This window comes from Chamaea fasciata, unplaced genomic scaffold, assembly GCF_029207755.1.
Source record: "Chamaea fasciata isolate MVZ Bird 193981 ecotype frontalis unplaced genomic scaffold, bChaFas1.0.hap1 SCAF_13, whole genome shotgun sequence".
NCBI lineage: Eukaryota > Metazoa > Chordata > Aves > Passeriformes > Sylviidae > Chamaea > Chamaea fasciata.
Genome location: NW_027094098.1, coordinates 3,671,247 through 3,685,293, shown reverse-complemented (window position 1 = coordinate 3,685,293; position 14,047 = coordinate 3,671,247). Strand labels below are relative to the sequence as shown.

General features: G+C 50.4%; 1 protein-coding gene across 8 annotated transcripts in view; it reads right to left on the bottom strand.

Moving 5' to 3' along the window:
* The window catches only part of IQSEC1 (IQ motif and Sec7 domain ArfGEF 1), a 268,694-nt gene that overhangs the window by 105,316 nt on the left and 149,331 nt on the right, over positions 1-14,047 (bottom strand). The window contains exon 1 of one of the 8 annotated variants that reach the window (XM_066195703.1): positions 5,904-6,285. The exons of the other annotated variants lie outside the window; for them this stretch is intronic. Coding sequence (XP_066051800.1) covers positions 5,904-5,971 — 68 coding nt within the window. The 5' untranslated portion in view covers positions 5,972-6,285. Of the gene's footprint in view, positions 1-5,903; positions 6,286-14,047 lie in introns of those variants that run through there. 8 annotated transcript variants of the gene reach the window in all.

Genomic DNA, 14,047 nt, shown 5'->3' with positions numbered 1-14,047 from the left:
TATATTTTCACCATAAGCCTGCCTCACCTCCAGAGAGCATTAAAGCACAAAAAGCTGCCTTGAACAGAACGAAACTCCTCTACCACTAGACAAACAATTCTACCAGCTCAGGAACCCATGGTTCTGCTCCAACAAGCTCTTTGGAAAGGTCTGTGTAAATAAATAATAAAACAGGCTGTTAACTTCTCTGGACTGCCCTGGATTAGGTTTCTGACTTCTAGGGTTTCAGGGCTTTGTCATTAGACCCTGCAAGGACAGAGCTTTGGCAGAGTCCCACCAAGGGCTGCTGGAAGTTTGAGCAAAACTTCCATGCAATAATTTTAATGCAAAGACATTAATGAGTTTTGGGACATTTTAATGCAAAGACTCCAAAGAGTGCTGGAAGGTGATTTAATTTTTAGGCTACTTAGCTAAACTGGCTTCTGGTCCTTTCGTACCAGACCAGCTCAGCACGCTCAGACTCTCAATGAACCAACAAAAGTTTGGAAATACAGCTGGTGTGGGCAGTGAGTGAAGCAGCCTCCAAGCCTCACATCACTGCCGCATTCCCAGAGCCCTGGATTGGGAAGGGACCACTGGGGGTCACATCACTGCCACATTCCCAGAGTCCTGGATTGGGAAGGGACCACTGGGGGTCACATCACTGCCACATTCCCAGAGCCCTGGATTGGGAAGGGACCACTGGGGGTCACATCACTGCCACATTCCCAGAGTCCTGAACTGGGAAGGGACAACTGGGGGTCACCCAGCCCAACCTCCCTGCCCCAGAATATCTCCTGCAATTATCTCACCTGTCCTAAAAGCCACACGGCGAAGTTCCAGGAGCCCCCAGCAGCAGCACTGACAGAGCCCACTCAGGGCACTCACCCTCACCTCGAGGGTCCTGTGCAAAGAAACACTTAAATACCCGCAAATACTGCAAACTCTGGTGCTTTACACCAAGCCTCAAGCAAGGATTAACCTGCAAGCACCTGCTGGCTCTACCAGCCCCCGCCTGTGCGTTTGGAGCTTTTATCCCTAATAATGTGGAGTGCATGGCAAAAAGAACACACAGAAGCACCAAGTGGGAGCATTTTAATGAGCGCTCCTGACACAAAGAAAGGCAGAAGGAGCTGATGAGGCTCTGGCCCTCTGCTCTAAGAGGGCTGTAACCCGTAACCAGTTGCAGCTCACTGAACTTGAACCACAAACCTCTCATTTACATGAACCATCAGATTGAAATAATCCAGCCGTGTAAGCACCCACCCACCCCCGGCTGAACACAAGCAGCATTTAAATGCAGCTAAATGACTTTTTAAAAACAACAATTCAAAGCAGAAGCCAGCAGTGTAATTCCCTCCCCCCCCTTGAACAAGCTGCTCCAGGTAGAGGAATTAACGCCCCGGTGATTCCCTCTGCGGCTTCCTGTGCACGGAGCAGGCACAGCGGGGCAGACACTCACCCAAATCAGTTATTTTAGGGTGCAAAACGCACAGGGCACACTCACACCCCCCTAACACGGAGTTCTGAGGACACCAGCTCCGTGCCAGCCTGGCCGTGATCTGTTCGTGGGAGTGCATCGAACATTCCCCAGCAGCGTGGGGCCGCTAGGTAGGAACTGAATACAAAACCAGACAGGTTGTGGAGATAAATATGCATTCATCCGGGTTTGGGATTTTGGCTTTTCTTTTTGATCTTAGAAATGGATTTTTAGTGATTCTCATTAGTGCTTAAGCCATAAAATAGCAACGGGAAGATGACATTGGTGACGTCTGATCCTAAAGAAAGGTGCCAATCCCACTGCTTCCCACTGTAAGAACACAGAACAGACATTCTCCTCTTCCAGATGAGCTTCACAAACACTAACCCTGGAGGTGCCAGGAGGAACGGCTGAGGTGGGTGTCGGAGTTGCCATTACAGGAGAAGGCTGACCAGCACAAATTGAATATCTGATTATCTACCCCCACTACCTCTGGTCACATGTCAGCTGCTGATGTTTGCCCATGAACTGCAGAGCAAACCGTGCCCAGCACTGGCTCCCAGCCCACACTTTTGCACTGGTCCCAGTGTCTTTCAGAGCAGTCTGGATGCTCAGAGCATTTATGAACAAGCCCCTACCCAAGTTACATTAAATGTTATGTGCTCTAAGCTTCCAAATTTTATGAGCTGCATCCCGACCACTCCAGCTCCAGTAGCTGCCACCAAAGCCCAAAGGGGACCCTTTCACTGCTCGGGGTGTTGGTTTTCTTGGATGAAATCACCGCGTTGTTCCGTCAGTCTTCAGGGGAAAAAAAAAAAAAAGAAAAAGAAAAAAAGAAGCCAAAGCAGACAACTAAAAATAAAGTATGACCAAACCAAAATGGAAAATGTTTGTAGCAGAAGGAAAATAAGGGAAGAAACTCCCAGACAGCTCAGACTGAGGACTAATTCTTACTTTTTTCCAGATGTGTGGAGCACTGAGAGGTAACTATTGACTGCTTTCCTCCATTACTTGCACTGGAACTTGAAGATGCAAGCTGAAAACTATGTGTTACACTGCTACAAACCCTGTAATTTATTCTCTGTGGGCTGGGATGTGCTGACTCAGATGGCTCCAGTCTCCAACCACCGAGGCCGTGCTGGGAGCTGGCTGGCACAGGGACATCAGCAGGGACAAGCCTTTCCCCACGCAGGACCTGCTCCCAGCCCTCTCTAACACTTGTTCCTCTGCCTTAAAGCTGCCAGCATCCCATAAACACACGGGCCAGCCTGAACATCTTGACAAGCAATTTCCTGACTGTGAGTTTGCCTCTCCCCACCCGTGGGGGGGGGTCACTGAAGTGCAGCTGGAACAGAAATAAACCATGAGCGATGCTTTCCCCAGGTCTGCTTCCAGCCTTTGCCAGCTCCCGCTTCGGGGGAAGTTTTCCACCTGCAAATACCACAAGCGGAGATCCCCCAGCAGAGGAGAGCTCTGCCCTTCAGTGCCACAGGCCTTCCGAGGGCTGCAGGGGCAGTGCCACCCCCTGCCCACGGGCTGGGGTGGTGATGGGTCAGCGAGGGACCCGTGCAGGGCTGTGGTGACAGCACAGCCACTGCCCCGCCCCGCACCTCCTCAGGGGCTGTCACACCCCCCAAATCCCACCCCAGAAACGTGGGGAACAGTGCTCTGGGCAGGAACACTGAACAGCTTCGTGCAGGCAGGGACTGCAGCCACCCAGGAGAGCCCAAACCCTGCGGGGTGACACGGGCCACTGCTGGGCAAGGGAAGGGAAGGGACAACCACCCTGCATCCCACCAGTGCCAGCACAGGAATGGCAACTCTCCCCTTGGGAACAGTAGCCCTGGGGCTCAGGGATTACCCTGCTCTGTGCTCTGGGGGCCAGCCAGACCCTGCCTCTCTTGCCCAGAGCAGCTGTGGCTGCCCCTGGAGCCCTGGAAGTGTCCAAGGCCAGGCTGGACGGGGCTTAGAGCAGCCTGGGATGGTGGAAGGTGTCCCTGCCCATGGAATGGGGTGGGATGAGATGGGTTTTAAGGGTCCCTTCCAGCACAGACCATTGTGGGATTCTCCCCCGCTGTGCTTTAGGAAATAACCTGGCAGCAGCGAGGCTTCACTGGCTCAGAGGAAAGAGCTCTGGAAGGACACAAGTTCCACGTGAAGTGCAACAAGCTCAGCTTTGGCACAACAGAGAAGAAACCCCTTTGTCTTTTTAACTTTTGCAATCATGCTGTAGGAGCTGGCCAACAGCCCCCAGCAGGAAAAAAAGGCAGCATTATTTTTAGTGTATTTCCACACAACACCATCCTGCTCTCTCCTAAGCTTATTCCAGCACCACCTACGACTCCTCTAGGCTAAAAACACTTCCCTGTGCACACATATTTCCCCCTGCAGCCAGCCATGAGCCCACAGGTTTGGGGTCTGGCCGTGCAGAGCCAGCCCAGGCACAGGGACGTGGCCCCGCTCTGCCCACAGGCCATGCACTCCAGCCCAAACAGGCAACAAAGACTCACTGAAATATGTTTTTCTAAAGCTGCTGCAGTCCAATGGAAACAAGGTCAAGCCTAAAGGCTGGTTTTCCTTTAGGAGTGGGGCTGTTTTCTCAGGCAGGCATAAATCCCCTCATTCATCAGGGCTGCAGGACAAGCAGCCCAGTGTAGTGCAGGCAGGGACTGGTGCCCAGCGTGGGGTGGGCAGGGAGCTCCCAACGGGGCAGGGCAACAACAAACCCAACACCAAACCCACTGAAACCTCCAGCAAGGGCTGCACAGGCTCCAGAGGCTCCCACAAAAGGGAGAAGAGGCAGAGAGGGAGAAGGACGGGGATAGCCCCCCTTGGATGGATAAGAATGGAAGCTCCAGTGGTTGCTGCAGCCTCCCAAAACACAGGGACAGATTCAGGGAGGTCTCTGAACCGTGTCAGAAATGCAGTTTAGGCTGGTAGAGAACTTTCTCCACTAAGGAAAGCTCGGGGGTTTTTTTTAATCTCTTTAACTTCTTGGCTTTGCTGCCAAAGAAAGATAGGATCTGTCAAAACAACCAAAAACACTCATTGAAAAATCCTCCTGTTACCCTGCATTTCACTGGCTGTGAGAGCCACCAACAGCTCTATAAATAAGCCCTGCTGCAAATAACTCAGCTAATATTCAACCCACCCTACACAGCAGTAAGGTCACTGATGAAATAAAGAACTGGCTGTTTACGGGACACCACAATTTGCATGTCAGACTTCGGGGAAAATCACCACACCCGAGGCCTCTGAGGAGCTTTTAAAGTTGAGTTGTGTAGGATCATCCACCCTCAGGGCTGAGGGGTTTGCACGGGACTCGTCTCAGAGCAGCCCTGAGGCTGGGATGAACATCTGGGCTGCAAAGACTGCACTCATGTGCTTCTTTCAGGCTTTCCCTCTGCTTCTGCTTCTAAACCCGGATCATAAATAAAATTATTTTTATCTTAATCGAATCCTCTCTCGGGGATTATTGCCAGCTTCTATTATATTGACTCTGCTGGGAACTAAGGGGCTTCTCAGCTTCTTTTTGGTACCCTGATGATAAAAAGCCTTCCACAGCCTCATTCTGCATTGTAATGAAAGTCCATGCAGGAATTCAGGCTCTCTAAAACTATTTCCTCAGCCCGGAATCATTATGCAGCGTGAAATGCAGTAATTACTTGGATGACGTGACCTCCGCAGGGGAGCTGGCATGGCCAAAGGTGCCACTTACCCCACACAGCCGTGTCCCACCAAGAAACCACGGCCTGAGCCCGGGGAACTCTTTAAAAATAAATATATAAAAAATCGCTGTGAGGATGCACAATCATCAAGTGTCTCTCTGAGCAGCTCCATTCCTGGAATGAGCTCTGCTGGAATCTTGGGCAGCTGCTCCTGGCAGTGTCCAACACCCCGGGGCTGTGCCCAGCCACGCTCGGCACCCACAGCCCAGCCCCTCCTTCAGTCCCTGCGCTCGCCCAGGTGGGCTCACAGCACCGCAGCAGCCTGGAGACAAGACACACCGAATCCAGGGCTTCACCCTGCCCTAAAAGACACCTTCTTTTCATCCCCCTTCCCCACAAGTGATGCTTGCAGGGTGCCAAGAACAACTGCTCAGCCTCTGGACTTGGGAGACAGGACAACGAGAAAATTATGACAGGCAAGCATTCAGAAGAGGAGCAGATTTTTCGAATTTCCACTCGTTAAAATAAAGTTTCTTTCATATTCCTATTTTCTCCTGCTTGTAAACGAGACAGAAAACTCCACGTTCCTGGAAGATTTTTTTTTTTTCCCCCCCATAACCCAGTCATTTTCCTTCTGCACGTTCAGTCTAAGGCTGAGGAAGAAGAATCCACCCTGGGAACCCTCCCAGGCTGCTGAGAGTTAACTCTGCAGGCAGCAGCAGCTCCAACGGCACCTTCCAGCCTCCCAAACCCCAGCTGTGTAAATCGCCCCGTACCTGATGGTCCTGACAGAGATGCAGTATTTCCACATCAGGTTCCACATGGCACTGCCATCCCCCTTCATGGCTTTCCCCGGAGCACAGGGAGGAGGATTCCAGGCGGGACAAGGCGGCTCAGCGGCACAGGCAGAGCCAGCCCAGGGTTCAGGCAGCAGCCCAGCTCTGATTCACCACTTCCAAGTGATTCCTCCGACCTCCACTCCAGTGAACTCCCAGGGAAGGCAGCCTTCCCATCTCCAGTCTCGGGTTACTCCTTTCTTCATGATTTATAAGATTCGGTGTTTATGTTATTCGCCAGCCAGAAGAGATTATTGGGGCTGTTCAGAAAGCTCCGTGTTACTCTCACTGCTCCCAGCTGCCAAGGCAGAAAACCCTACCTAGGCAGCACCTGCAGAAAGTTATTCCCATTTATTCCACTTCAAAAACTGCCCCCTGAGCCCAGTAACACTGCCCCAGAAAATCCCTTCCGAGACCTGTAGGTGCTAAGCCAGAACACACTCCATCAAATGCCTCGGGCTGGAGGAACCCTCAGCTGCTTGCAAAAATTTTTTGTGTGCTGTAATAAACTTTTTGATGCCAAAAAAAAAAGTAATGAGTCATTTTCCAAAGCTGGATTTGAAGGCATACAAAGAAGTCCTGGCTGTCAATGGTGAGTATCAGCTGTGACACTCAGCCTGGAAATGACAGCAACAATTAAATGGCAAGATCTGATTAAAACAAAACTCCAAACCAACCGACCAACAAAAAACCCCAAGAAACGCCCAGATCAACCCCCAAAAGCCCCAAAATAGATTATATATATGGAATTGTTCTGCTGTGCTGAGTAAGTTTAAACACACAGCATTTCTTGCCAAAACTTTCAATGAATTGAAGCCTCAGCACACACTCTTGTGGCAAAAACCTCAGAAAAAAGAATTGTTGTTGTTGTTGTTGTTGTTATTGTAGAGAACAGCCCTTTAAATCCTGCCCTGGCATCTCCAAGACCACCCTGAGAGACAGAGTTGTTGCTCTGACAGATGGAAGTTCCCCAAGCCTTTGCTCAGCCCACACTCCCTTCCCTGCAGAGGTCAACAGCACCATTATCAGGGGCCCTTCTGCACCAGGGACATCAGATACATGTTTATATTAGAAAACTTAATTAAGCAAGAAACCAAGTTCACGCTGTCTCTTCACAGAGCAGGATCTTGCCGTGATTAACTGTCTGTTTGCTGTTGCATAATTCCATTTTCTCTAAGGCCACTGTGTCCAGGGTCTCGTGACTGTTTCAAACTGTTTGAAATACATTCTGCTTTGGGAGTTCCTGATAATTGTTCCTGGAGCAAGCTACTGATGGCTCCTCAGGAAAAGTCACACCAAGTTCCACAGTGCTCTGTACATTTAAATCAGCTGGATTAATGAAGGACAATTACATTAGAAAACTTTTTATACATCTGTTCCTAACATAATCACAGAAATAACATTTCAATGCTGGAAAAAGCTACCTAAGGTTCAGGCAGCCCAGCTGAACCCCATCCCTTCCCTTCACTCCCTGATTGCAGAGCTGCAGTGCCTACAGGAGAGGTTTTCTGGGTTTTGTACCCTGTACACTTGCAGGATTTCATCTGGCATGAATAAACCCATTATATCAAGAGTATGAAAGCAGTAGTTTCTCTTCTGTGCAGCACAGAGGTATCAAACAGCACCCTCAGTTGTGTCAGCTCCCTCTCTTTGAGCTCAATCCTGAGCCCTCAGTGTAATTGATGGATTTAGATTAAACCCTCCTTGATTCCCCTGCAGTCCCAATATTTTGACAGCACCAACATCTGCAGGAATAGTGTTTTTATCTGTCTCTAAAGATAGATTCAGTGGATGAGATCTACCAGAGAGCAAAGTTTTCATCACCTCCTTCAGTTTCTGAACTCTGTGCACAACCAGTGACCCAAGGAATTAAAATAATGTGGGAACATCACGGGGCAGAGGTGAGATGCTGCAGGGGGACTGTTCTTTCATTTGGTTTGGTTTTTAAATCATTGCTGCTGCATTCCCCATGAAAACCAGACCATTAAATAGTGTAGAGAGTATTTCAGCTCCTGACCTGAATTTGCCCACCGATTCCCTAAATCAACAAATCCAGGTAGTTGGTCCTCTGAGCAAGCAGGGAATACTACTATTGTTGCTGTTTGTGTTGTTGTTACTACTACTACTACTACTATTATTATTATTCTGCAGGAAATACATATAATTTAACACACATCCAGAAAATGCTGCACACAGTGCAAATCACATCACGTGCTGATAAAAGTCATAGTTCAGTTCTGTGATTAGGTCTCTGCTGGAAGAAACTGCTTTTTGTTCTGCTGCAAATCCAAAGAAGGGGTTGCTGTGAGATGCTCCTTGGGATGATATTTGAGGGGAATATTCAGCCCCACAGCATCCTGGAAGGGAGGGCAGGGCCTGGCTGGATGTGCCAGCAGCACCAGGGAATAGCTGCTGATTTCTGTGAAGAACTAATTAATCATGTGATTAATCCAACCTGATTCTGTCTCTCATGCCGGGCTACCTTCTCTAAAACCAGCTCCTCGGGAATAGCATCACCGAGGAGGTAACAGAAGGGGTGGCCAAGAGGAACTGGACACATCAGCTGTTTGTTAGCAGCCAGAAAAATCCTACTGAGGAACAGAGGAGCTTTTCCAGGAGCAGTGAGACAGCGAGGCCCCTTTGTCCGGGCTGTTTACATCCCTCCCCTTTGTTCCCGGTGCCATGCCCCAAACAAGGCACACATTAGCATATCAAGTGATTTCACTGTTTTGAAGCCTTGTTTGCTTTCCCTTCAGGACAACCGGGACGAGCCCCAGCCCTGCCGGGGCCACTCGGTGCCCCGGACGTGGATTTTCCATTTCGTGCATGCCCACAGCCTCCTGTCAGCGCTGCAGTGTCACTGCTGTCCCCCACTCACACAGGTTGGGAGCCCCGGGCTGTCCGGAGCCGCTCCTCCCCTCTGGGTGTGGATGAGAAGCTCATCACTTATCTCTTCCCCTCGCAATCAAACAGATTCCATTCGCAGCACATCACTGCACCCACCCCGAGCTCCACTCCCCGCACTGCTTTTCTTATTTGCTGATTTCTTTCCTTCTCCCTGGAAACCTTCACTAGCTCTGCCCTGCTTGCAAGAGCCCACAGCAGCTCTCCCTCTCTGCAGCCCTGTGTGTCTGGACCCATGTCACCCCTTGAGTCCTCCCAGCTTGCAACTGGAAGGTGCAAGGAGAAGTTCTGCCTCCTTCCAACCCTTCTTCCCTCTTCAGGAGTGTTTTTTCCAGACCCAGCATCACCGGTGGCCACACCAGAAGCCTTGCACCTGCACGTTGCTGCCTGTGAAACAGGAGAAGCCACTCTCAGCTTTGCAGAACACTGTGCATCTCTTCTAGGAGGAAATCTTCCATTCAAACAGCCACAGGCACTACTCCAGAGATGATGCTGTGGCTTTTGAGAGCTGAGGCAGCTGAAGGTGGGTCCCCCTGAGCTGCAGGGTCAGCAGAAAGGCTCTGCTCAGCTGCTGGGGCTGCAGGGGAGCTGCAGGTGCTGATGCAGGAGAGTTTGCACCAAGGCAGCCTGGAACACCAAGACAGACACACGGCTTTGGTTCTGCTGACTGGACACAGGAGCAGGGAGCTGCTGCAGGGCGGGGAAAACAATTGGAAGAATCAAGATCACAGAAACACTCGGAAAAAAAATCCCCAAGTTCATCAAAGCCCTCAACTTGGCCACTGCCAAGCACATGGCACCCTTCTTGGGGACAGTAATGGGATTGTCCCAATGGTTTTGGTTCCTAAGGGAACCCAGAGCAATGCAGAGCAGTCAGAAATCCCTGAAAACCCCAGTGCTGGGGGGTGGGGAGGGAAGAAGAGGCAGAAGAGAATCCCAGAATCATTCAGGTTGGAAAAGCCCTCGAAGATCATGAAGTCCGACCATTCCTCAGCACTGCCAAGGCCACCACTCATCCATGTCCCCAGGTGTCACATCCACACATCTTCTGACTCCCTCCAGGGCTGAGGGACCCCCTCTCCTGCCCCGGCAGCCTGTTCCCAATGCCTGACCACCCCTTTAGTGAAGGACTTTGTCCTAAAATCCAACCTAAAACCTCCCCTGGCACAGCTTGAGGCCATTTCTGAGGAACGGGAGGCTTTTAATCTATTTTCTAATTTTCACACTGGAAACAAAGCTGCTGCAGGCAAAGACACCACAAGGGACATAAATCACTCCAAGTATTTAAAAATGCCGGAGCTGAGGTGCCTTCACAAGTTGTAGGTGGTGTGTTACTTTTAAATGCTATTAATAGAAAGCCAGGGCTTAATGGGGAGTCTCACACTCCATCACTCTCCCCCCTCTGGAAATCCATTCCCTTTTGGCAGCAGAGCCTGCAGGATGATAAGCAGAGAGCTTTGTGGTGGGCACAAGAAGGGAGAGGAGCCCAGAGAAAAGCAGCAGCCAGGATGATGGATCCGGTTTGGTTTTGGATAAAGCCGAGTGCCCTGGGTGGCTGCATCCCCCCACCCGGGGTGTGTGAGGTGACCTGAGAGCTGCCCCTGCGCCCCGGCCCAGCCTAAGTGAGCTGAGCACAACATCCCTGCCACAGGGATCTGCCCTGCTGTAGCCCTCGGGAAAGATGGCAACAGCTCAGGTCTTCAACAGCAGCCAGAATTCTCTGTGTTAAAGAGGGAATTCTCTGTGTTACAAGGCCTTTTCAAAGTTTTCTAATTGCAAATTGTTAAGAGCTTACAGACATTTGCATAAACCAACCATTAAAACTATACCCATACCTTTTATCTAACAATAGCTGCTTGTTTCATATTTCTTATCACTCAGGAACTTTTTATACTCTTCTATAAACAAAGCACAGAGCCTCATTATTAAACTTTTTCTATTATCTTGCTTAACATATTTTTCTATTTGCTAAGGCCTAACTCTACACAGCACAAAAACACAATCTTACTCTTCTGTGTCCTTATTCTTGTATCCTTTTAACTTTAGGCCTACATCTGCACTGCTATGCAAGCCTTCGGCTTTTTCTTTTTCCCACAGGTGAGGGACACAATTTGCCCGTTTTTTCTGAAGTTTCCACCACAGTGAAATGGTCCCAGAGCAGGACCTGACAGCATTTCTGTCCTGATGTACGTCACATCTGTAGGTCAATTGACAAAAGGAAAATGTGGCTGCTGGAGCCAGCCTGGTTTGGGTTGTCAGTGCAGTCCCAGACCTATTTTTAACTTAGGTGGCATTCCCCTTACACAACAGCTATTACCAATTAAGGATTGCAAGGAGGCGTACGGATAGATGGAGTTTAAATTTTTATCTGAAAAAGCATTCTGGCTTTTTGGACAACTTGGGGCATCTTTAAGCCTTCAACCTGCAACAAGCCAACATTTGGACTTAGGGGGTTTTAATACAACCTCTTCACCGCGTGTTTTCTTCCCAGCCCTCCCTGCATTCTCTTCCATTCCCTTTGAAAGGTCCTTCGCTGATTTTTCACCAACATTCCCAAGGAAATGCAAACCCCAGCGTTTCCTGGGAGCTGACAGCAGTGACACGCTCATGCCAGTCCTGCAGGGGAACAGAGCCAGCCTGCACTTGGCATTTCACTAAAGGGCATCTCCCCTCAGCCCCAAAAAGGCTTTGGAGAGTTTGGGATCCTTGGCAGAGCCCCTCCAGCACCCTCCAGGCTGCAGCTTCTGGGATGTCTCCAGGCCACCAGAGCTCCCCGTGCTGTGACTCAGTGTTGGACAGCGATCAAAGGCAGCTCAGAACCTTCCACCTCCCCCCTGCGGGGCACGGAGCCAGCGGCACAACTCGAATGTGACTGCTCCAGGGGCTGCCCATCAGCTGCAGCCAAATACAGGAGACGCCGGGAAGGGAAAGAAAAGCCTGACAAATTCGGTGTGCTCCGGGGATCCAGCTAAAGGGCAGGAACCCCCAGCGCAGGCACCCCCAGCTCCAAAAAAAAAATAAAAAAATCCCGACATCAGCCTTCAAAGCTGCCCGTGGAAGGTTAAAACCTGTGCAGGAGCGAGGAAGGGAGAACCTGAGGGCTCGCAGATGGTTCCCGGGTGAGAGGGAAGGAGGTGGGAAAATGGAAAGTTTTAGGACGCCTGGAGAATTGATGTCATGAGGACTGCAGAAAGGCAGGGGAAAGGTGGGAAGAGGCGGGGGAAAGGTGGGGAATAGGTGGGAAAAGGCAGGGAGGGGAAAGGCAGGGGAGAGGTAGGGGAAAAGTGGGGAAAAGGGAAGGGAAGGGAAGGGAAGGGAAGGGAAGGGAAGGGAAGGGAAGGGAAGGGAAGGGAAGGGAAGGGAAGGGAAGGGAAGGGAAGGGAAGGGAAGGGAAGGGAAGGGAAGGGAAGGGAAGGGAAGGGAAGGGAAGGGGAGGTGAAAAGGAGGGGAAAAGGAAGAAAAAGGGAGGGGAAATGGAAGGAAAACGGAGGGGAAAGGGAGAGGAAAAGGCAGGGGAAAGGTGAAAAAAGGCAGGAGAAAGGCAGGGGAAAGGGAAGGAAAAGGGAAGGGAAAAAACAGGGAAAAGGCAGGAGAAGGGTGGGGAAAGGCAGGGGAGAAGGCAGGCACGCAGACCAAGAACTGTCAGCTCTGAAATCCAGTTTAACCCAGTTCCAGCTCTGGTCCAGGGAGAGGCATGACAGCCGAAGAGATTGGGGCAAGGTTTTGCTCAAATCCCAAATCCCGAAGCCGTGCCCAAACCCCACCGCACACCTCGGTGAGACCAGAGCAAAGCCGAAGTGTGAATTTGGGGCGTGTGAGCAATGAACACCTGCACAAAGGCTCCTTCTGACACACACAACCATTCGTGACGTTACAAGGAAGGCTTCCAGCAGATTAGCAGGTATTTGGTGTGTTTTCATTTAAATTCCTCAGCTCGGAATCACTTCCCTGAGCACGCAGAAATCCTCTGACGGCTTTTAAGGCATTTTTTGCTACTCGGTGCGTTTATTTGAGGGTTTGCTCCTAATAATTTTTATGCTGACTGTGGGAATACTGCAGTGTGTGCTGTTTGCAGGCTGTGCTTGCACAGGGGGTGGATTTGGGAGGTGGGGGAAGCTCTCAGCTGCTCTGCAGCTGCAGCAGCCTCGCCAAAGGATCCTCTGGAGACGGAGCAGCTCCACAGGCTCATGACTCAGCCCCGCTCTGGATGAAGTCACTGTCAAGTGAAAGCAAACTCTGTTTGTTCCTACCAACATATATGGTGAACTCCAAAGGCAAGTTCAAGGCAGAGCTCCAGCGGTTCTCCCCACCCACTTTGTTTTGTTTAAGATGCTGCAAAGGAGCTCAGTTTCAGTGACGGCAAGGAGACACAAAACGCCACTGACATCACTGCCCAAAAGCAGCTCCCTGCCCTCATGAACCAGAACCTCAAGGATTTTTCCCCTTACTCCCTGTTCCTTAGGGTTGTAATTAGTGTGCAGCCATCACCTCCAGGAATATGGGATTACAGGACTGAATATAAGTTTACCCCCCCCCCCCCCCTTTATTAAATCTGTTTTTAAAGAATGAATTTAATTACGTGATGACACATGACCAGGGAGTTCTTTACACCTTTTTCAATGCCGCTTTTCCCTTCAAGGCAGCAGCAGCAGCACTGCTGTGTGCCAGTTACCCAGCACATCTGAAGCCACCTCACACGACCCCAGAGCAGAGCCCATGCTGGTGACACCAGAGATGAGGAACAAAGCCTCTCTCAAAGCACATTCTTCTTAACAAAGAGTTAACCTCAAGGACAGCCCTGACACAGATCATTTCCAGCCCCTGTGCTGTCTTTGAAACAGCATCTAAATTAAGGCTGGCAATTCCTTTCATGGCTTCAAATGCTACACATTTTTCTGGGATAAGAGAGTGGGAGAGAGGATGAGCACAGAGCTGCAGGTGCAGCATCAGAGTGGCCTTAAGGAGCTTCTGACACTCAGATACTCTGAGATTCCAGGGTGACAGCAATAAGCTGCTTCCAACGAGCCAATCCGTGAAAGCATTCTCATTTTTAATCAACACTCAAACATCCTCATGGGAATGAATCATATACCAAAACACAGACCTATATTGCCCAGAGATGGGCTCGAGCACATGATTGAGCCTATCCTGAAGCACGGTGCTGGCACTGTGAGCCCCAG